This window comes from Etheostoma cragini, chromosome 22 (genome assembly GCF_013103735.1).
Source record: "Etheostoma cragini isolate CJK2018 chromosome 22, CSU_Ecrag_1.0, whole genome shotgun sequence".
NCBI classification, from domain to species: domain Eukaryota; kingdom Metazoa; phylum Chordata; class Actinopteri; order Perciformes; family Percidae; genus Etheostoma; species Etheostoma cragini.
Window position 1 is genome coordinate 15,854,451 of NC_048428.1, and position 24,334 is coordinate 15,878,784.

General features: G+C 39.9%; 2 protein-coding genes across 13 annotated transcripts in view; one reads left to right on the forward strand and one right to left on the reverse strand.

Moving 5' to 3' along the window:
* nsun6 (NOP2/Sun RNA methyltransferase 6) overlaps positions 1 to 2,017 on the forward strand; it is a 6,961-nt gene extending 4,944 nt beyond the window's left edge. For all 3 annotated transcript variants that reach the window (XM_034861787.1, XM_034861789.1, XM_034861788.1), the window contains exons 10-12: positions 59 to 204; positions 1,258 to 1,383; positions 1,471 to 2,017. In XM_034861787.1, the coding sequence (XP_034717678.1) occupies positions 59 to 204; positions 1,258 to 1,383; positions 1,471 to 1,650 (452 nt within the window). In that variant the 3' untranslated portion in view covers positions 1,651 to 2,017. The remainder of the gene's footprint in view (positions 1 to 58; positions 205 to 1,257; positions 1,384 to 1,470) is intronic.
* A 2,171-nt stretch (positions 2,018 to 4,188) lies between these two features.
* Positions 4,189 to 24,334, reverse strand: part of cacnb2a (calcium channel, voltage-dependent, beta 2a) — a 63,160-nt gene continuing 43,014 nt past the window's right edge. For 7 of the 10 annotated variants that reach the window (XM_034861777.1, XM_034861779.1, XM_034861781.1 and 4 more), the window contains 12 exons: positions 23,250 to 23,369; positions 15,951 to 16,073; positions 15,726 to 15,862; positions 15,534 to 15,610; positions 15,108 to 15,241; positions 12,783 to 12,863; positions 12,612 to 12,670; positions 10,857 to 10,966; positions 9,270 to 9,421; positions 7,410 to 7,505; positions 6,735 to 6,917; positions 4,189 to 5,460 (listed from right to left, as the gene is read on the reverse strand). In XM_034861777.1, the coding sequence (XP_034717668.1) occupies positions 4,654 to 5,460; positions 6,735 to 6,917; positions 7,410 to 7,505; positions 9,270 to 9,421; positions 10,857 to 10,966; positions 12,612 to 12,670; positions 12,783 to 12,863; positions 15,108 to 15,241; positions 15,534 to 15,610; positions 15,726 to 15,862; positions 15,951 to 16,073; positions 23,250 to 23,369 (2,079 nt within the window). In that variant the 3' untranslated portion in view covers positions 4,189 to 4,653. Of the gene's footprint in view, positions 5,461 to 6,734; positions 6,918 to 7,409; positions 7,506 to 9,269; positions 9,422 to 10,856; positions 10,967 to 12,611; positions 12,671 to 12,782; positions 12,864 to 14,886; positions 14,907 to 15,107; positions 15,242 to 15,533; positions 15,611 to 15,725; positions 15,863 to 15,950; positions 16,074 to 23,249; positions 23,370 to 24,334 lie in introns of all 10 variants that reach the window. The other 3 variants (XM_034861785.1, XM_034861783.1, XM_034861786.1) reach the window with 1 other exon arrangement.

The window sequence follows — 24,334 nt, forward strand, 5'->3', positions numbered from 1 at the left end:
ATATATATATATATATATATATATATATATAAACACTCTGTTTATGAACATATTCCAGGACCTCCCTTCCCTCCTGAAAGTTTTGACCGGGTTCTGCTGGACGCCCCCTGTAGCGGCCTTGGACAGAGACCCAGCATGTCCTGTACCTGGAGCCTCAAGGAGATCTGTTCCTACCAGCCACTGCAGCGCAAGTTATTCCATGCTGTAGGATTTACCACACAGACTTTGCACTTTGACATCCATTTTTTTCACATCACATCGTTATCTAAAACCATTTGACCAGTAGATGGCAGCATTTGGCAGTTATTATACCGCTGTGTGACTTACAGCTTGAAATTACATTTTATTGGTAAAATAGACCTAAAAGGATTTTTACACAAGTTTTTCCTCTGATCAAAGCTGTGACTGATACGACTAATGTTTAACACCCAATCCACTGATACTGTAATATTGACAATTTTGATTTATACACAAAATGTTTTCTATGTTTTGATAGTCTATTTGGTGTTAAAGATGTTTTTAGATGTACAGCTTTTAGCTCTGAAGTGCTAAAATGAATCAGGAGTGACTGTTGATAGTTATTTTTTCAGTCAGAAAAGCAGCTCCAGAAATAATTTCTACTTCTACCTTTGTAGACTAAAGAAGTATTTTTAATGTATGTTACTTTCCTTCAACTATGGCTAGCACATAGATCACTAAAGGGAGATTAGAGTCCAATGCAGAGGACATAATTTATCCCGCTGACATATAGTGCTTCCTCAGTGTTTTACATGCATTTCTTCAAAGTTATTCAGCACTAGACTAAAGACTCATTTTTGTGTTAGTGCTCGTAGAGTTAAACTTGCAACAACTGATCTTTTTGGCCACTTGGGGGCAGCACAAAGACAACATTGATATGGGGAACTTGTTGAAAAACAGTTTCTTATTTACACATCCACAGTTAACGAGCAACATGGTCATTCATCTGGAGTCGTGTTTCTGGCCACCTGATGAATGGAAGTCCAATATTCACTGTGCTTTACTATAACTGTAACTGTTGAACAGGTAGTGTAAAGTGGCTTTTTAAGTTAACCAAGATTGGCCAAAAACAATGCTATGAGAGCAGTGAGTGAACCAAAGCAATAAAGTTGTGAACCATAAAAAAAAAAAAAAGCTCCATTAAGCTTTCATCACTATGAGCAACCACTTTCACATTGACATTGTCATACTAAAAGTATTGATCTGTACGCATTAATAATATGTCTTAATGTATTGCAGGCAGTGCAGTTGTTGAAGAAAGGTGGGGTTCTTGTGTATAGCACCTGCACAGTGACTCTAGCAGAGAATGAGGAGCAGGTAGCCTGGGCCCTCCAAACCTTCCCCTACCTCACGCTTCAGCCTCAGGTAAAAACACTTCAGCCATGTGGACAGACTCCCAAATATGGAGGGCGATGTTAGAAAAATGTCACCAAATCACGCTCTGTGTTTCAGGAGCCTCACATTGGCGCAGAAGGCATGCTGGGAGCCGGCCTGTCACCTGAGCAGCTGCGCCTTCTCCAGAGGTTCAGTCCTGAGCTGAGCTGGGACCAGACAGAAACGGCAGCCCCCCTCCCCCGCAGAGCCGACAGAGACACTATCGGCTTTTTTATTGCCAAGTTCCTGAAAAACTGACAAGAGGGTATGTTTTCTCTTCCAGCACCATGAGCTCTCACACCAGAGACTGCAGACGGGAACAATGGTGTTTATATTATAACACTGTGTGTGCTTTGACGAGGCAGTGTTGACAAAGACGCTCACTGTGCTGTTTACAGCATCTGCCTCTTAACAGCTGCTCTCTAAAACTGCGGGCCATATAGGGATAGGCTTTATAAACACGAGGGCAGGAGAGAGGAGAATGCAAGGGAAAGAGAGGGAAGGATGGAGGGGTGGAGGCACATCGGAAAGGATGGAGACTGAATGAGTATTGGCAAATGCAGCAGTGCTTGCATCGCCATAACAACAGTGACGACACAGCTGCCATGGTCACAGTGGATTAGAGGTATTAACAATTTAGCGTCCGTTAGTAGGGATGGAGACAACTGGGACCTCTTAATTAAGACTTCTACTGCTTGTAAGAGGGAAATTATGTCATGTGTTGTTCATTCACCAAAAGGAAATAATTAATTTTTTCATAATAAACTTCCTTTAAAAAAAAGATTTTTCTTTCTTCATGTTCAATATACATTAAGCAACTTCACATGATTGGATTACACTTATGAAACACTGATTTAAATACAAGTTACAATACTCATCACTAATTTATTCAGTGCAAATTGAATTATGGGTGTCCACTAACTGCACAGAATTTATAGAATTGTGCCAACAGTGCAATAACATCTGGCCGGTCCTTGCAACATGCAACCTTTTGAGGACCTTCACAATAACCTTAGCTCAATCCCTCTTCCTGGGAATACCATTAGACTCTTAAAAGTCCATCCAAACACATCTGTGTGGAAATGCTAGCCGACTGCACGCTACCGCCCTGAATCTGTGCATTTCACTATATGTAGACTGCTGCTCTTTCCACTACTGCACTGAAGGCGTTTAACAATATCACAAGTCTGAGATCACATCAGCTGCATGTCTGAATACTTGTTTGTCTATCTTGGAGGCATGTTCGCGGAGAATCTATTTTAGATGCATCCCCTCAGTATTGTCATTAATGTAGATGTTGTCATGGCGACTCAGGAGGCAAGCCAGAGAGTCTACCTCAATTTTTCAGCAGAGTTTCAGACGACTATTTATAGACACCGCTCTGTCTGGGTCTTCTGGCAAAGCATGCATCAGATCCTTTCCCCCCCTTCGACAGTCCTCTCCTGCCAACTTTATTCATTATATTTATGCATTATGTACATACACATGTACACGGTTAGAAACTCTGTATTGCTACCAATGTAGCAAAATAATAGAGTTGTTAAAATTGCCGGGCAAAACCATATAGAGTGAAGGAATGGTGGGTTTGTAAACAGAGGAGCATGAAGTGAGCTCAATTTAGATTTTCAGTATCATGAATTAATACATGAAAAGTTTAAATATGATCCAACGTCACTGACTCTTAAAACAGATCCTGTTAGTCAGAGGAGTAAATACATGGTAAAAGACAAAAACTATCTTTGTCTGGTAAACATTTTTAAATAGTTTGAGTTGCAAATGCCTCTTTTAATGTTTTGTTGTGTTGAAGAAGATATCCCTAAAATTGACATCCTTTATATTCTGGAGATACAGTGGGAATTAAACAACATTCATTAGAAAAAGGGGGTCAGACGAACCTTGATGGAGTTTCGGTAAACCGACCGATGTGAATCAGTAAAAGTGCAGAATCAAGAGTGTATCAATGTTATAAAATGTTTCTAGACCCATACAAAGAGAACAGTACTGCATGTAAGAGAGGAAGTTATTGTGGAACTAGGTCGTCTTGTAAGGCAAGACTAAGGTGCACCTCAAGGGAGGCTTAAATATATTAAAACCGAATGCCACAAAATCATGGACGCAAAATTTTAAACAAAAACTAAGCAATAAATGATGACACAAAATTTAGGAGTAGTCCGACACTTTGGGAAATTAGCTTAGTAGCGTTTTTGCAGAGAGTTAGATGAGAAAACCTGCAGCTAGCGTTAGCAGCCGGTTAGCTTACAGTAAATTAAGCCTTGCCGTAAAATCACAACTTGTTTTTTAGACTTTCATTTTTGTAGAAAATTTTAATAAATGAAAAAGTGTTGGTTAGATATTAATTTAGATTGTTCTTCATACGTCCCTGTTTCCAGCTAAACTAAGCTAAGCTAACCAGCCGCAGCTTCATATTTACCTCAACATATAATATCCTAGACTCAGTTGGCAGTTAGGTAGCTAAAGCCTAATGCAGTCTAATACAACAGTCCTGTTCCGGTTATTTAGACTACCTTATAAATAAGGTAGATATAAATAAGGTGGACAAAATAATAGTAACACCTGCCAGTAAAACCAAACATAATACAATCTAACAGCACCATAAACTGCAGCCTCCAAGATGATCATTACATTTTATAAAACATTACCTTCATGAAGGTAGGCGTTATTGCAGGACTGCTGTATTAGACTGCACTTGTGTTAGCTAGGTGTAATAAATAAACTGGTAACTGAGCAATAATAAGCGTGTAAGCTTATTTCCCAAATTGACAAACTATTCTTTTTAACCAAAGACCTGCAAATACATCAAACTAACTTGGTTAGTCAACCGTTGCAGTCAACCCTAGCAGTAGTCTGATGGAACAAATTATTCAAGTGGTAGCAAGGGAAATAAAAGTAATAAAAACAATACAAAATAAAAATGCTAATCACAGAAAGCACAGCTCAGTACAGAAACAAAATTCTGCTTTTGTGTCATGCTTTATCAAACACAGGTTTAAAATATGCATATTTGAGAATATTCATGCATATCCACACATAAACAACGTCTATGCATAGATACACACATACATATATTTATATATTTATATTTGTATCTATGTAATCAAAATCCTGTCATTTAAAAAGATGCAACAGCATTTACAAAGGAAGAGTCCATAAATAGGATGCTGTGGTTTCAGGGTATAGCAGCATTATGGGAGAACAGAACAGTTAGGAGTTCCAAATGAGCTTTAGGGGGGCTTTGGTCAGTCACTGGTGAATGTAGGAGTCTCTGGCCCATTCTCCTGCGTCACCCCTCTTTTTAGGAGCCACCTCCCCTTCGCGGTCCCTGTCTCTGTCCCGGTCGTAGTAGTGGTGGTGGTGGTCGCGTGCCGGCCGGTGGTGGTGCGAGCGCTGCTTGTTCCGTTCATTATGGTCCTGTTCACGCTCCTTTGAGCGGTGGTGTCCCGTGCTGTGGCCGGCCTCATCCGCTCCACTGCGGTGATGGTGGTGGTGGTGATGGTGGTTGTGGTCCCGGTGGGGCAGTGGCTCGTAACGCTGTTGCTGCTGGGGGTGCCCCTCCCCTACATCCTCCTCCTCATCCTCATCCTCCTCCTCATCCTCATCCTCCTCCTCCTCCTCCTCCTCCTCCTCCTCCTCCTCCTCCTCCTCCTCCTCCTCCTCCTCCTCCTCCTCCTCCTGGTGGAGGAGCTGAGTGCGCGGCTCGACATAAGCAGAGTCCTTGCTCTCTCGGCTCTCTCTGCTCTCTGGGGTTTCCGAGTCCAAAGTCTCCTGCTGGGAGAGTCCCCGGCCTCGACTGTTGCTGTGGTGGTGATGGTGGTTGTGTTGCTCAGTCCGTGTGGAAGACGAGCGGTGGTGGATGTGTTGGGCTCTCCTAGAGGCCTCTGTTCTCAGAGGCCTCTCCTCCTCAAGCCTCTCCCCCTCAGCCTCTGCATCAGCATCAGCCTGGTCCTGGCTCTGGTGGTGGTGGTGATGGTGATGATGGTGCTGGTGATCCTCTCTGGAGCCCTTTCTCTCCACTAATGCTTTCTCTCCCTTCTGCTCTGCACTGCTGCCCTGAGGTCAGTAACACATGTCAGTCAGTCAGGTGACAGAAAGCAAGGAAAGACACTGCAAACCCACACAAACACAACTCATGCAGATTAATATTCACTTCATCCTTGTTACTTCCGGTGCATATTTTATATATGTACTTGAACGCAAAGGCACACCCACACACAGTGAATATGCATCTTGAATATTCATGAACATCCATTGAAGGTTAATAAATCCTGGAGAAGGAAAGTAAAACTTGAAGGTGTTTTTTAGTTTGCATGACCAAGATGGATCTCTTAGGGATTTTTGGCACCTGAAGTCTAAAAATCACTTATCCAATAGTATCTCCACACTCACCACACTAGCAATCACATGTCAATCCCACTCCTGATCCTCATTAACATCAGGATTTTCCACATTTTCAGTCTTACATTTCCCATTGTGATGGCAGTGGATGGAGAGAGGGGTACAGGTTATGGGATTATACAGCATTTACACACTCAGATATGTGACATAAGCTGAAAAGTTATGTTATACCAAACAGACTGATACACTGACAATGACAAACTTTCCTGCATGACACACTTTTGAAAAACAAACACACAGACACGTTCACTAGTAAGAAAAATAAATAAATTGCATTTGAAATTGAGGGTTTCAGGTAGTCACAATCACTTCCTGTCTACCTCTGCCAGCCCACGATACACTTAATCAACACTTTATCCTAATTCTGCTTTTTCAGAGCAGTTTCAGAGCAACGAGTACACCACTATTCACCACTGTCTACTGCACTACAATGGTCCAGTTGTTGACAGTAATGCGCATTTAAGCTTGTTAAAAGGAGCAACAATAATAATAATAAAAAAATTAGATGGAAGTTAAAGTTTAGAATATGTTGAACTCCTTCTGAATATTTTTCATGTCCAAACACTACACAGTTACAGCAGAAATCAGCAGATGTTTATTAGTCAATAAAAAAAACTATTCTTCTTGATGAGACCGATGCATGCATAAATATTAAATATCTCATATGTTTTATCAATTTTGTGAAATAAGATCCTTCCCTACCAGTCAAAATAATATCATGTTATATCTATTTTACTAAAGTAGACTTGCATGCTTCTAACTAGCTTTATTTGCTGTATAATTGTATAACTCTCAGCTCCTAAACCTCATTTATTGCAGGTTTTATTTTTCTCTCCCTTTCCATCCCTGCCACTTCCTGTCCTTTCCCGTTCATCTGCACAGCTTTACAACAGGTATCCCCACCCTCCCTGTGGCCTCAGCGTTTGTACCTGCACGGTGGAGACCGGGGCTGGGCTGGAGGGCAGGGTGGCTGTGGGCAGCTTCGTTAGCAGTGCGTTGGGGGGGTTGCAGCTGGTGGGGTGAGTGCTTTTCCAGTAGGCCTCCAGGTAATCAGCCATATGCTCACAAGCGTCCTCCAGCTGGTTCTCATCTAGTATAATGTCAAACATCTCCTGAGAAAGGGGAGAAGGATGCAGACAGGGTTAAAGGAAATGGAAAGGAGACCGGTAGTGGAATTCTTTTTTAACAATAAAATACTTTGATTCAAGGGCTGTTTTTAGATCTTAAATGAGCTACAAAGAGATCATGCTGAAATGTATATACAAAATGTTAGCTATGTTAAAATTAACCATCTGAATTAAACACTAAATAGCATTAGGAATTAATTCTCAGAAAGTCTTAAACATTAATTCCAAAAAGATATTGACTGTTTTTCAAATTAAATAAAGCCTGCACTTTCACATGACTGGGTTGCTCGCTTCATTTCCTAAAATAATAAGTAAGCAGATTACAGAAGAGCGGAAATAGAACTGGCACGAGCTTTTACGCTAAAAAAAATTCCAATTTCACATATGCAACTAAAATTTAGAGCCAAACACCAACTCTTAAAGACAAAATTCCAGGTTGTTTGTGGTTGGTAATTTGGGACGACAGTAAATACTTACAGGAGGGCACTGAGCCAGCTTGTCAGCAGCCACCATCTGGACATTGAGGTGTTTGGCCTGAGACTTGCCTCTAGACTTGATGAGCCTCTGCAGCACCTGAGGGCAAATTAAACAAGGTCATGGTTGTTTTTTTTTTACTAAAACTAAATTTAGGCTTTGTGTGGACAATATTAAAGTCTATGGAAGTTTTACTACAAAAAAGATAGAGACAAAAAACATAGTGTCCTTAGAAGTAAAACCCCTTACAGACAGTGTTGGATAGTAATTAAGAACATTTCCTCAGGATAAACTTGGAGGTTATTGTACTTTACCGGAGTATTTTTTTATTATTCAAAAGAATACATATAGCAAAATTCCTTTTCTGCACATGACCCATCCCTCAAGGGAGCAGTGGGCAGCCATTTACAGCACACAGGGACCAACTCCAGTTCTGAGCCAGTGCCTTGATTAAGAGAGTGACTGAAGAACCTAATACATTTTTTTGGATGATAGTGGAAACCGAACACCCTGAAGAAACCCAGGCAAAAACGGGAAGAACATACAAACACCACACAGAAAGGTCCGGAGCGACCTGGATTTGGACCCAGAACCTTCTTGCACAGTGCTAGCTATTGGGCCAACACGTTACCCTATATATAAAAGACAATAAGACATTTCCACTCTTAACTTCTCACATAGTATTATTTAATTAACTGTAGGCCCTAATACTTTAGTTATTCATTTTACAAAAAAAGAAAAGACAAAAAATTGAAAACAGATTTATGAAGTCGAACTTTGATTTAACCTTTTTGCAACACCAATAATCATATAATGACCTTTCAGATTATTGTTTAACCCATTGGAAGAAAATGCATCAATAGCCTCTTTTCGACTGGAGGAATTTTTTCAGTTCCTAGAACATAACATTCCTAGAGCCCTTTTTTTTGTTGGGGATTTTTAAGTTCCTCTGATGGCAGTTCCTGTAACCCTTTCAGCTCATACTTTAGGGCAGGGTCTTCCACATAGGAAAAGGGAACAGCACATAGGGTTCACACACACACACACACACACACACACACACACACACACACACACACACACACACACACACACACACACACACACACACACACACACACACACACACACACACACACACACACACACACACACACACACACACACACACACACACACACACACACACAGCAGAATGCAGGGGGGAGAGAGATACCCAGTTCTCTTTGGGAGTCTTTAAATTTTAGTTTAAATTATGACATAAGCTATATGCTGTACATTAGATTAAGCATTTAGTTCAGTCTTTTTTGGTGCATTTGTTTTCAGATATTAATGCTATAAAGATCTTTGCTGTGATGGCGTCACTCCCTTTACCCTCCTACCAGTTCCTATGGCCACTTGGCCAGTGAGAATGCAAATGACCAAACCGTTTTTTTAGGAGAGTAGTTAGTAGAACTGTTTAGAAGTTAACTATTCCTATAACCACGTTCTTTTAACTAGCTGGTCGGAAAACGGATGATGCATTAGTATTAAATTTGTGATGTGATTGAAAGGACAGGTGGTAGAGAGCGGTTTATTTTAACTCACTTCAAGTGTGATTCCCACTCATGCCACAGTAATAAGCTTGTCTCTCATCCCTTTTTTGCTATTCTTTTGTCATTTTCTATGTGACACAAATGTTTTTATTTTAATTGATCACTGAATCATGAGTTTTTTTTTTACTTGCGCTAAAGGTCAAAGTGATTGATCCACTTGCCTTATTCATTTGCTGTATAAATGCTTTATTTAACATCACAGCTCGGGTTCCTTTTATCTCACACTGACTGACTCTGTTGCTGGATCAAACCCGTTGATGTAACTCACCTTTGGAGAGGTGATCTTGACGTAGACAATGATGGGGGCGAGGGAAGTCTTTCCCAGCTGTGACGGGTGGTTGATGGTGTCGGCGTCCAGAACTACCAGCTGTAACGTCCGGGCCAGTTCAAAAATCCGCTCAATCTCACTCTGGACTTCAGCTGGAGAAGAAAGAGAGAGTCAGTGCCTAGGTTTGACTATATTTCTGTATTCAAAGCCGCTTCCAGGTTGTTTTATGGAAACTGGAGTTCATTAATCAGAAGTCAGATGTTTTTTTCTTTGCGAATTCTATTTTGTTACTCTTATTTGTATTACTATTGTGCAGTTTGAGATTTCATATTTTTTGTGAAGCCCTTAACCTACTTACTAGATTTGTTTTGAATTTCTTAACTTCTATTTGTTTCTTTCAGCTTTATAGAAACTTAAATATTCAGAAGACATCATGACTTTAGGGACCAGGCTTAGAGACTAATAGCTCTGAGAGGAAAAGTGAGCAATGTTCTATTACCTCTAACAAATACCAACTGTTACATCACACAACCCCCACTTGAACAGATGACATCGTGACTGCAACAACTATTCTACAAATATTAGCAGGGCACAATTCCCAATCTAAGAAGAATCATGGCCAAGCTTCATGACTTCCAGTCACGACAAAGTCTTAAGTAAACTGATAACATGAAAACATTCCAACCTAACAGCTCATTCAGACTACAGCTGAGTCACACATTCAAATTTTCCTGCTAAAATATGCCAGAGGGGTGAGATGATTTCACTTGTTTCTAATGCAGAATTTTCTTGAAATCATTAATTGTATCTTAAAGAAAGGAAGGCTTCACTCACATTAAGAAATTGTCGCCTTTGGTTCACAAAATTTCATGTAAATATTCATTTGCGTTCTTTTGCTCTTTTCTGACTTCATTCTCTGCTCAGCAAGCCGTTACTCCACCATATCTTTACACAGAAAAAATATTTGTTCACTGATTTATTAATGTTCTGAATATCAAGAACAGCTACTTTAAATGAAAAAGCATTGGGTTAAATATGGAGAAAAGCTTTTGCTCTTAATGTGGTTCTGTCCTAATGTATCATTAAAAAGACAGTAGAGGTGGAGAAGCGGTTGCCTTAAAGCTCCTTTAGAGTTTAAAACAAATCAAGTCAAATCCTCAAGTTGTAGTGTAGTGGCTTTGTGTTATCATATAAAAATGGAATAAAATACACTTCCAGCATAGACTTCTCCTGGGACTTCATCCTCTGCTTCAGCCGCTGACTGATGCTTATGTAGATAGAAAGATTGTCCCCTCAGATTGACTCCGGAATCTGTTTCATTCTAATTACATCTGAACTCAGATCAACCTCAGTCAAATCAGAGCAGCTCTTGGAACCTTTTATTGTGCCTTTATGCTCTCTCTTTCATTCCAAACAAAATAAGACTGGCCAAGGCCACTCTTGGCCATAGAGAGTTATCATTACAATTGTCGAGATTTCCTTTAATCATTTCCTTCCTTTTCCACATAAGCTGGTCTCCTTGAAAACATTATGAATCAAAACACCAGATGTTCCCTGACATTGCAGTGATTTGTAGAACATACATACCCAAGTTTGAGCGTGTGTTGGAGCGTTCAATGATGGCATGCTTGCTGGGATTGTTCAGGACTGAGCGTTTGGCCAGAGAGATGTCTGCCGTGACGCGAGTGATTGATATTCTGAAACAACGGACAAGAAAAATACTTAGTAATGAGTTAGTTATTATGGACTTTATATGACATAAGATGGAAAGACAAACATCTATTATTGCTGTGTATTAAGCAAAAAAAATAAATAAAAGCAATCAGCTTTCAAAAAACTAATTCAAATGACAGAGAGCAGAGACAGAGAGATAAAGAAAATAATAACATATGTAGATGAAAGGGGGAATCACTGTTCTTTATTGATTTATATGACCTGAATTTTACAGTTCTTTGAAGGTAGTGGTCAAAGCAACAAGTCCTTACAACCAAACCTGCTAAAGTGTGGGCTGAAACACAACAGAGTTTGTAAACCCAATACATACATACAATTATATTTAACATTGATTAAATGGCCCATTGGTTAAATGTTTGTAAGGTAAGATATTGTGGCTAGCTGGAATTCTCAATAATGGAGAACAGGAAGAGAACAAACATAATGTTTACTACTAGTAGCTCTAGGTTTATAATTAAAACTGCGCCATCTACTTACATGAGGGAAAAACTCACTAATTGTGCACACATTACTTACGGTCTAAACATATTCACTTACAATAACTATTTGTATAATAATAATGGAGCACAACAAAAGACACATAAAAACTTATAAATAAAATGAGACTCAGGTTCATGGGTCTGTTGCCCAAGTGCATACTGGAAGGTTTCCCTACACACCAATGTACTGTTCATAACTACTCCTGTTGCCTTTATTTCAAACTAAGAGTGCACTCTAAAGCATGATTTGTGGTGCTGCAAAGGCTTCACGCAGAGCTTTTTCCGTAGTCTACGTAAGTGGCCTGAAGTCTAAACTTGTGCGTTTGTGTGTGCGTTGAATCAAGCGAGTGAGAGAGTGACGGCGATTATCTTCGGAGTGAGTGACAACTCTAGAGTCTATAGTGAGAGAAACAAAGTTTCTCCTCTGTGCTTTCTGACCATGGTGGGAAATCTGTAGCAGGAAATGTTAACCCTATTCTTGATTTCATGTTGTTTATGGAGAAGGAGAACCAGGAAATGAGTAGGGGGAAATGCAACGCTACCAAGCCACGGCCGAGCGACGTGCCTCGCCGCAACGTGTATTTACGTTTTTCAAAAGGTGCACGTCAGGCTACGGTTTAGGGTCCGTGCCTCCATGTGCCTCGGACGTAACCATGCCGTAGATTTAACGCAGAAGCATAAATCACACTCAACACATCAAATCTCTAACTGCATTTTAAGAAGCAAACAATTCTAGTTATCCTTTCTTTGTTAAAGCATGTTTGAAAAACAGGACTCAAATGGGAATTAACAGCATTCACTGCAGCTGCTGGTGGTCTGAGTGGATCTAAGTGTTGTGTAACTTCACGGCCTCTCTGCATTGGAGGGGTGGATGGACTCAACATTGAGTAAGGAGAATCCTGCTCTAGGCCCACTATGGCCTATTAAGGACATGGAGAGGGCCTATTTAAAGCAGCAGCACACATCTCCAGGCCAAATAAAGTTGTTACACACTCCCTTTGCTAACCTCGGGGGACAGATAAATACCAGCCTATAGAGTTAAAGTGAGAGGAGGAGGAATGAGGAAGGAAGCAGGATGAGCTTGTATTGTTTTTTTTTTTTTTTTTTTTAAAGGTCACAGGGAACTTACCTTCCTTCAAATCTGTGTTTCAAAAAGTCAAACAGTGCTTTTTGCATCATGTCTGTCACCTGGGGACCGGAAATTAAGGGAGTTATTAAGAGAAAACAATTGAAAGGGACACATGTTTTGCTGAGAATTTCCCAACAAAGGCCGTGTGGTGTTTGAAAAGTTTTGACACACCTCGTAGCCCTTCAGTGACGGACCAACCAGAACCACGGGCCGCATGGAAGGCACAACGTCGTACGGAGGAATGTGTTCTGCCTTAAGAGAGAAGAAGAAAAACAGTTGCACACATTTATGGAGACAAAGTAAACACTCACCATCACAAATCACTTGAGGGATTTGGAAAAATGACCTAGACTAGATTTAAAAGCACTGGCACATTGTGAACCATGAAATGGGACGTCCCAGCTGGCCCGACAAAACACAAGCTTTGAATATATAATAGATTTGGCAGTTTACAAATTTTAAGGTCATAAGGTTGTCGATACTTGAAAGTAGCTTAAGGTAAACTACAATATATTGTGAGGGATTACAATATTTAGGTGAATCCTCTCATTTCATGGTTTTGATGTCTAGAATAAAAAGGAAAACTGACAGGAAAAGTTAGTCAGACAGGGAGAAAAAAACACAGTAGAACAACAGAAGCTACAACTGAAAAACTTGGAAAAAATTAGGAAACAGATACAAAAACTTGCTTACTGCTGTTGGGACAAAGTGGGAGCTCAGTCTGTTTAACAGCCTCAGTTTTTTATCAAATTCATAGTCAAATAATTAGTCAGTGAATCGACAGAATTAGGGCTGTACCCTTCAGATCAGCCTGATTGATATTGAGGCATCAGCCATGATGTAACTGGTAAAAAAATGTTTGGCCAATATAACATTTTGAAGTTTCTGCTATCTGCTCCTGTTTTAGTGCCACATAAATCTCTTGCATATGACCTTAAAATAATTGGTTCCAATAAGTTTAACCCAATGCTTTTGTTGTTTTATAGAGAGCTCATTGAATTGCCTTGTTGCTGAAATGTGCTATATAAATAAACTTGCCTTGCCTTGATGCTGCTGTGAGTCCCAGACATCTAAATGTTTGGATATGTCAGCACACTGGAGTGCAATAACAGTGCATGATCTAAGCCGAAGCTCTGTTGGAGAGCAGACAGCTGGGAAGCAGAGAGGATTGACTTAAAGGACTGTTGACTATCAGATTCACCGCACAGAATTTAGTTTTTAATAATTTTCTCCTCTATTTATCCTAATGTTCAAGCAGCTCTCTCAGTCTGTGTTACCTTTATGATGAGGAGATGAGTAGATTTCATGTTTGCTCCTTCTCCTGCACCTCTCCACTTTTAAAATGTTTCTTTTTGTGTGACATTTGCTGTCGTCATAGTTCTTCCCTTGGGACGTTGTGGAAACTGATGCACACAACTGTTGACTAACATGAGGGTATTAATGGACAATGTGGTTCCGCACAAATACTTCTGGTAGCCTAAGTTCAACTGTGCATTACTTGGTTAACGTCAGCATGGTCATGGGAAACTTCCATGTATTAGCGTTTTACAAAATTTTATTAACTTAGTCGGATTTTTGTTTTAAGATGTATTCGCAGATTTGTATTGATTTTATAAAAATTCAGCATATTGCATATATATTTATTTCAATGTTGTGATGCAAATTTTTCTTTAGCAAACAGCATTTGAAATGCAAAACATTACACCTGATAATAGATGTTACTAACAATGAATCTGTCTCAGTACACGGTGACAACCAAAAGAAATTAGAAGAATAGTTTGCATTTTGGGAAATACGCTTGTTCAAACAGATATTTTAAACAAACAAGATATATTATGTTAGATAGTGAACTTTACAGGTTCCTTTGGTCAGAGCCAGGCTAGCCGTTCCCCCTCCCCATCTCAAGTCTTAATGCTAAGCAAACCATCTCCTTTCTCCAGCTTCAAGACTTTTGAAGACATACAGTATGAACACATGAAAGTGCCATTGATCTCCTCATCTCAAGCTAATCGGCGTATTTACCCATAATGTTGAACTATTCCTTTAAACTGAGATATTCGCTTGCTTATTCAAAAGCTGTTCACACTGAGCTCTCACCAAATCAGGATCACATGTTACAAACACACGAACAAACACAACACAGAGGTTTGCAAGAGCAGTGGGTAGGTTGAGAGGTCAGCATAGGGGTGAACCTCTAAAAAGGTTTTTTATAGTTCAGACCACAGAGATCATCCCCAGACCCTGCTGAGCTGGTGCACTGCACGCCACGACTTACCGACTTCTGCTTCTGCTTAGCTGTGGTGAGACGGAAGAGGAGAAAGAGAGATGTTAAGAACAGGCATGCATGCTAACGGATGGGTGCACGCAACGGGACGAGGACGGTGTTGTAGACAAACACAACTGGCGCTGAGTGAGGCCAAGCAGCCACAGGCATTTAGTCAAGAGATGTGCGGGCATATAGAAGAAGAAAAAAGGGTTTGGTGGTCCAGAGTTTACCTTCTTAAAGAAGGGCATTCGTTTCTCTTTTGCTAGGGGTGACATGACAGTGTTTGGACTGGCTTTAGGGGAGCGCAGGTTGACTGGAAGCTCATTGTCCTCAGGGTCTAAGTCTGTGGCGTCTATGTCAATGGCTACGCACACAGACAGACAAGACCACCATCGCCATCAGATGAACACAAGAGGTCACAGGTAAAGAGGTACATTTCTCATTGACAGTAGCACAACATGTATGCTACGACATGTAAAAGTATAATTTTGGCCATTAAAACATCACTGACAGTCAACTTCATTGCAGCTTAAAATACAAAGTATGAAAAATCTAGGTAGCACATCTTACCTTTAACTTGAATTCAATTGTTAAAAGTTGTTTTAAAAGACTCAATTAAGTATAAGAGGGTTACATTTGCATATCAAGCTACTCACCAGACGAAGGAGGAGTAGACTTCCGTGAGTTAGGAACCACTTCACCTAAACTAGAAGATGAGTTGGCTCCCAATTTACTGAAAAGAGAAAAGTGTTCCACACTTCAGATCAACAAATCGTGTAAAGTCTACAATAATTTGAGACAACCTTCCAGCTGTGACAGAAAACTTTGGCACAGATGAGGGCTTTTACCTGGAATGGAACTTTCCCTGTTTGGCTCTCTGCTCCTGGAGTATACGAGTGTTTTCAAGCTTCACTGGACTGGGGATGAACCCGATTTCACAGCCTTCCTTCACCAGGCGTCCTATCCACCAGTCGTTGTTGAATTTCTACACATAATAAGTGGGGACAGTTATCTTGAGCATCCTCCTTTTTTTCCTTAGCATCACTGTCTTGATTAAAAAGTTAACCACTCACCTCTTTGACATGGAGGAAGTCTTTAGCGTCAAAGGAGATGGCCATGCCTGGCACGGGGACATCATCATCGTGACATGGGCTGTAGCTGACATTTGTGCGAACAGCAAATGCAACTGGTTTGGTCTGCCGGGAATAAAAAAAGGAAGGAGATAAATAAAATTGTAGTCCTGAATATATTTAAATGTTAATCTTTTTATGCACTGTTGGTAAGCTGTGATTATTTTCTTTGTGTGAGGTGTAAAAATAAACCTGGATGAGAGATACAAGTAGGCTCTGACTCATCCAGGCTTAATTTCTCTCTATGAAAGATTTGAGTGCTGCAGTGTCTCTCTTTTACAGGCTAAAACACTTCCCAATTCAGAGTGATACAACATGTTAGCGTTCGCAGCAATCACTACTTTAACACCAATGGTGAAACAGTACCCTTGTCTTGCGTTAGCACAAACAGCATTCGTGTAAATGGTTCATAACTCAATCCAACAATCTTTACAATGGTTGAATCAATACTGGCCTTCCTATCGGATTAGTGCTGACCTTCCTCTTTTGGACAAAAAGTCCATTGAGATGTGCATACAGCTAATGAAATGTTTCCTGTATTCCTGCAAGCTGTGATATAACTAGCAACTCTACAGTCCATAAATGAGAGAGCAACTGTCTTTCTATCCGCAGATATTTTTGCACGAAGCAAAATCCAATCTCCACTGCCCATGGTGCATCTTTTTTTACAGAAATGGATTTGAGTATGTTTTAATTAGGTCACGTCATTAAAAAATGTAATGGGAAAACCATATACTCAGAAAAAACCTCTGAATCTAGATCTCTGCAAGAGTAGTATAAACCGATAATAAGACACACATCGCTTTGAGAATTACATAAAATGCTTTTAGACATAATCTTGGAGCCAGCCTGGCAGCAATGGCAGCAACAGTTGGCAACATGGTCATGCCCTCAACCAGATTACATTTGTTCTGCCTTTGACTGTGTAAGTGATAAGCATGAACAAAGTCAACTGAAAAGCTAAAATGAATGCACAGGGAAAGGATGTAGCTTAGAGTAATCTCTCAGCATAGACTCACACGCTGAATATTTACCTGCAGATGAAACAGAGCAGGATGAGGCGAAAGGTTTGTAACACTTAGCTGGAAGCCAAATTTAACCCACTAGATCAGAGCTTTGATACTGTAACTTTAGTTTTAAAAAATCCTTCAAAATGGACTCAAATCTGGCATGCTCTAGCTGGTTTCAGTCCTGAAATCGGATTTTCCCATAGCAACCTAAAAATAACTTTTTCCAATAGATCTAGTTTCAATTCAGTGCACATACAGTAAAAAGCAACACAGATCTACACATTTATGTTAGTAACAAGTTCTGTGTAATGTAATTAAATAAACTCAAGTTGATTTGGAATAGAAGCAAGTGAAAATTATCTTCCTACATTTTGAAGCGGCAGAAATCCTGGAAAACATGGACAAAGTTATCACTTTTAAATGTTTTTTTGCCACATGTTCTAGCCTGCAATTGATTATTAACATATGCAGATATTTGTTTGTGCAATCAACAATTAAAGAGACCATTGTTTGTTTATAAATAGTAAAAATGTAAAGGGAATAAATAAATAACAAAAAATAACATTTGCTCGTTACTTTGTATTTACAGGAGATGTTTTTGGCAGTGTGGCATGTCTGCACACCGTGATGATCATTACTGTTAACCAGCACAAGTGGTTGAGACCAAAACAAGAGTGATTGGTGGGCTTACATTCATCAGGTAGACACCAACATGACTCCAAATGCTAAATCTCCTGGATGTGTAAATAAGCAACTCTTCACCTTATCAACCTAAAAGGTAGTGCTATGTCAATGTTGTGTTCACAACCTGTTTCTGCTGCACCCAAGTGGCCAATAAAAATCAGTTATTGCAGATTTAAATACTCAATATGAGATGTAATGACTCGTATATTAAGATTAATATTGTTCATGCAGCACTTTCCCATTTACCTTCAACAATGACCGATTGGATTTGGTTGGACCTGAATGCTACTTGAGATCTTTCAAACAGGCAGCGATGCTCAGTCAAGCTCAGTACTATGAGAGTAATTCATTACTTTTATTGACGACAAGCGCACTCATTTCATCAACGCTGTCCACTACTGCCTCATTGATATACAACAGGTGTGAAGTGACTGTGACGAACTATGAGGGATTATGGAAATAATGCATTAGTGAATAATTTTCCTCATGCGGACAGCAATGTAAATATTCCATGAAGTGAAGGTTTAAGCCGTGTGTGTATGGTGTGTGTGCGTGCATACTTGCGTATGTGGGTGCGTGTGCGTACTTGTTACATCTCCAGAGGAGATCATCCAATTCAAAGAGCAGCTCCAGGACACATAGAGGACAAAGTGTCCTTTTGCATGCATTGAGTCACATGGTTGCATGAAGGTAGAAGGTCCATTAGTACACGCGGATGTATGTGTCTCATGGACCACTGCCTCTTTCCTCCCTCCCAGCTGCTCTGCTCACCTTTATCCATCATGGCCGCCTGTCAGGTAAAGCTTTATATAGGCTTAATGACAGTTGCGGACCTGTACAAAATCACGCACAAATACATGTCTTAACATGCCACCTTGTATCACAGGTGACTGCGGGGTTTGTCGATAACGGCACATTTACACGGCTGTAGAGTATCTACACATCTCCTGAACGAGACCATGCTGCTTTGTTGCTTTTTACGTAACACAGGCCTTCATTATGGATGCCATAAAGACCGCAGTGAGGGAGGGAGAAGGGCAGGTGGAGGGTAAGAGAATGGGTAAGATGCACGGGAGGAGGGGGAAAAAGAAAAGAATAGGAAAGGAGGTGGACAGAAGACGGGGTAGTGCAAAACAAAGCAGAGGAAAGGAATGCAGAGGACAGACACATTCATGGAGATAAGAAGCACAATAAGGATTAGACAGAGATAACCAGCTCAAGAGAAGCCCTCTCTCTAACTGGGAATCCTGGGAGGCCGCACTATAGATTGACCACAGCCAATTAGCACCGCATGACGCTCGTCACAGTATCGCATAACACCATGAATATTTCCATAGATAAAACCTCTCAGTCATCTCTGGGCTTACACTTATCGAGTGAACACCGTGTAGCATTATTTGCCATGGAACATGCCTCTCCATTAGCATTACGCAGAGTCTCATGCTATAAATCCAGGTTCCCACATTGCTTGACCTTGAATGTTTTGTATCGATTTGAAATGAATTCTCTTCAGCTACTTTCACTGGCCTCAGGCTGTACTAAGAGTATGTAAAATGTATTTTATGATATGAAGGGAGCCATAACCTTTACTAATTTAGTGTGAGAAGATATTTCTATAATTATCCAAGGTTGCCAAAGTTTATTGTAAGTATGCACAGTTAGCAATGATTAGTGTGACTAGCACTTCTCCCTTCCTCAATATCACCACTGGGGTGCCCTTGAGCAAGGCCCTCAAAGGGTCTGACACACCAACCCATTGGCCAACCTTCGGCAGAAAAGGCATTCAAACTGACAGTCTCCCCAAGTTGGTCAAAAAAAGTGTCTTGGAACACACCAAAGCGATGCTGACTTGAAGGTACGTTTTGCCCGTGCGCAAGATGTAATACTTGTCATAACAGCAGGCGGCGCTAATCTGTATTGTCGCCCACAAAATTGAAAACAGGCAGCTGATTGGAAGAACGCAGCATGTGGGTCTGGCTTCTCCAGAATTTCAAACTTTAGGAGTTGAGCATCTGTGTTTGTGTGTGTGTGTGTGTGTGTGTGTGTGTGTGTGTACTAATTTTGTGTTTGTATGCACTAATGCAACAAGTCAGATTCTATATTGCATCCATTGTATCTGAAGCTTCTTAAGAGACAAAGTTAGTGTAAGGAATTCTGACTATGAACTGACCCAACACCTATTCTGTAACCAATAGAAAATAGAGGAAACACTCAATAGTCACAACATTTAAACTTGCATTAACTGACTCTAACTGGCCATTTGGATGCAGTGGAAACAAACTGTAAACACATTTGGAACAGTAATAGTAGAGCTGGTAGGAACTGAAAAGTGAATAATTATGTGAGGGTTCAAATAATTGTTTAATCCATTCCAAAAAACATCAATTATATCAGCTTTCATAATAATTATAAAGCCAGGCAACTTTAACGATCTTTTCATTGAGCTCTAACTCGAGATGTCCTCCAATTATCTAGTTTTCACAGACTAGTATTATTACTTATTAATTTAGCGTTGTGTTTGTTTACGGTCAATTAGAGGTAGCAGAGGGTGTTTTGTATGTGTGTAGTAAATGCAAATGCATGTAATGCTATGTGAAGAAAAATGTAAAGGCAACAATACAGGCATTAACTCTATCCCCAATCCTTAAGAATATCTGTGGTATGTTAGGAAAGTCATTGTGAATTACTGCCTACAAAGGCTCACAGTCAGAGAGTCTGCACTTCCTCTGACCCCAACTCCCTCTCTCTCTGGTGGCCAGACCACTAAGAGGCTATTTTTTACTACTAATCTGTCATGTAAAATGCCAGCGGGGGTAATCTATGCCAGGTTATCTATAAAGCCAACTTATCTTTTTAATTAGTGAGCCAGAGAGGGTGACTCTCTGGAAAAATACCAACATAGATCTGCTGGAATGATCTGTCTTTGCCAGCTAGCTACCTCCAGACACAGTGCAGGAGGAAAGTGTCTGCTACAATAGATGGATAGCCAAAATCTCAGTGCTTACATCTAGTGAGCGTGCTAGCTGTTATAGACACTAAACACTCAGTGAAAGACAATAAACCAATTTTTCAGACACATGATTAAATTAATATGCATAAATAGAAGCTATGCAATGGGCTTTACAGCAGGACGAGAACAACATGTGCACAGACGATAGTTGAATTACTTCATAGAGCAAAGGCATAAATCTTATGGAGCCAGCGAATTGAGGGATTCTGTGGAAGCCAGCACTGATTGCAATTCCTGTCGCACAAAGGCAAGCCTGCGCTGCTGTGTGTCGGTTTGTTTATATGCTGCTAATTGTGGCTCAGAGCAGAGCAGGCGAGGCTGGGCTCTGATAAACAGTAACTCTGAGCCCCCTGATGCCCCTAAGCTCACACACCAGCAGCCCCTTACAGCCCTTTCTTCGTCTTAGAAACCAGCTGAAATCGACTACAGCTTCTCTCATAGTCACCTAGTCCATACTGCATCATCTCCCATTAATCTCACTCCAGGAATAGAAAAACAACATGTGATTAACGACTCTTGTTTTAATGTCTGAGAATGGGGAGATGAGCTGGGGAAGTCAAAAATAAAATAAATAATAAATAAATAATAAATAAAACTTGACTAAAGTGGTGTTCTCAGTGGTTTTATCTCACTGCTCCACACTAAAATCCAACAGGACCCTTACCAGTCAAGTCAAGTCAAGTCAAGTTTATTTATGTAGCCCAATATCACAAATTTGGCTCAAGGGGCTTTATGGTCTAAGCAGCATTCAACACTGTTTTTTTAACCCTCGCTTCAGATAAGAAAAAATTACCCAAACAAACCTCTTTTGTATGGGTAATAAAAAAAAAAAAGATTTGCCAGAAAGAGAACATGATAGCCAATTGTTTTGGCAATATAAAAAAAGAATGAACATTTAAGAAGAAGAAATAAGCCCAAAAGAAAGCAGACCCAGCTTTTCATCTTCCAAAAACAAACCAAGCAGTGTTATCATTTGAGTGGTACCGGACATGATTCATTCAAGCATAATAAACCATTTTGCGTCTCTGCAGAAACACAATTCTATACTTGTGGGGACCCTTATTGACAAACCACATATTCTTGCTCCTTTAACTAACCATTGCAATTCTCAGTTTTTTTTAAATCAAGACTGAAGAGCTTACTTTTTGATGTTGCCTTTCTTTAAATGGTTGTTAATTTCTTTTATGTTTAATTTCTTTTATGCTTGTGTTTTATCCGTTTTTATTTTTTTAACTGTTTTTGTGTAAAGCACTTTGAATTGCCCTGTTGGTGGAATGTGCTATAAAAATGAAGCTAAAACGAATTGTAACTTTAACCCTTAAAGGTCTTCTGCCCTTGTCTTGCAAATAAACAAAAGTTTGTTTCAGTTACACTAACCACACCTCATTAGCTATGTTTCCATCTACTTGTCAATAAAATTAACTCAAGTTCACCAAAACATGAATGCGAATAAAGCCGATGAATGTGTGTTTCCATTTAACGGCTTTTGAACAAATAAAAACCCTGTGTATCACATGCTGTGTTGTGGTGAAATTGCCTACCTACCTACAGATTATTAATATAGAACAGGCTGTAAAAGTACTTATGTGGCAGCTGATACCGACATATCAAGCTATAATAAGACAACGCTATCAAAACATTGCTATGATAATGCAGATATATCATGGCATTTGTTAGATTTTTGCTATCAAAAATAGGCTTTATATTTCACTTGTAAATTAAATAGTCTCTTGTCTCCTTGGTAGTCCACTTATATTTGTCTTTTTTGGCACTCGACATGTCTGCAAAGAAAGCAGAAAAGACCTAAAACTTCTTCTATGGTTGCAACCATAAAATGATCTAAAACAGAATCACAATTCATAATTCATTCGGCAAACGTTTACGTTTACATCAGTTTATTATATAAGCCACTATTCGATGCGATCACACCTACATACTTTGTGTCGTTATTCATGAAATCCAATCTAATTTTACTGTTTCATAAGGCATTTTTCATTCGATCTTAATTCGCACAAAACATGTGGATGGAAACATAGTTTGGAATGGAACATGGTTATAGTGTGTATTTGAGTGTGGTTTTTTTTCTCCCTTTCAGTTGTCTGTTTTTTTTTCATTGCCTGTCTTGCTGTTTTATTATGTATTTATCTAATGTAAGGTAACCTTGGGTGTTTTTACAGGCAAATCTAAATAAAATTTATTGATATATCCTGTTAATTATAGGAAATAAAACATTTGCAAAGCTGTTTTTTTTTTATCATTTACAATTATGTTCGGTATCTTGCAGTGTTCTTCTGCCTTGAACTTACGTGGGTGCATTGATATAGGTCTTTTCTAATCATCTGTCAATTAGTGGAAAAGTGTGAAACCAGTGGCAGGTTTCACAATACAAACAAAACTGTGCATGCATGCACACACGCACCCCCACACGCATACACACACGCACACACACCTTCTCAAAGTCTGCACCACCTGTTCAAAGTGTCCCTGACCTACAACTGGACAGAAGGACATTAGTGCTATTGAAATTTGGATACAAACCTTGGCCTTGTCGAGCTGTGCCTGAGCCTGTTGCTCTGCCTCTCTGCGCACTGCCTCCTTATCCTCCTCAAGGGACACATCAGAGTCTGATGGACGGCTGGTGTAGGAGTCGGCCGAACCCTGCAGAGACACAGACATTAACACTTTAGCAATACACAAACTCTGAATTTAGTTGATTTGGTATTCACACTTTTAAAATGACAGGTGTAGGAGAAGCAGTGGCTTCACAGCATCTTAAGGACTTAATCTGCCTTGCATTGCCCTTCCTCTTGAAAAAAAATGGTTAACTTTGGGAGTTGAGCATCTGATGTGCAACTTACAAATGTGCAAACACACTCACACAGACTAAAGTGTTAAGCTCTGATCATCACAGGAATCTCAGTTGATTTCCTGGAATAATGAATGTTAAAGCTGTGCTCCATAAAATGAGCAGTCATGTTGTTCTAGTATCAATCACATCACTGAAACAACTTGAAGAAAACAAAGCCGTAGCACATTATGGACACTTCCCCTTTTCTTGAGAAAGGATGCCAAAGGACATTAAGTGTCTTTCATAGAGTCAAATGACATCGACAGCAGCTCTTGTATCCTTAGCTTTCTCTCAGTTGCTTGCCTGCAGATTTGTTGTAGTCATCTTTGTGTGAGAAATACTGGGGGAATAAGAACACCAGGTCCAGTATCAGGGTTGTGCCATATCATCGTCCATGGCTGACCGGCGTCACGATGGAGAGCCACCATTGTGATGACATGTCCCCCACGCTGTCAGAAACATTCTAATCCTATTGGACTGAAAATTAAACTAGCAACTTAAACTAGCAAAGACACCTTTATCCCGTCACTGACCCTAACTTTGTGAATACTTCTGTGTGCGTGCATCAAAAAGTAAGTCTGATGTTATGTAGGATTTATGAATGTGCCTTACCAACATTAGGCTAATTCACAAGGGTGCTATTTTATATGTAAGCTAATATTGTGCATCTGTTAATATGTGCTGCAAGAGTTATGTTTCTGTTTATTGAATGTGTTATTCACTGCAAATATAACAATATAGTTTAATCTCAGTAATCATGGATCACAGATCACGG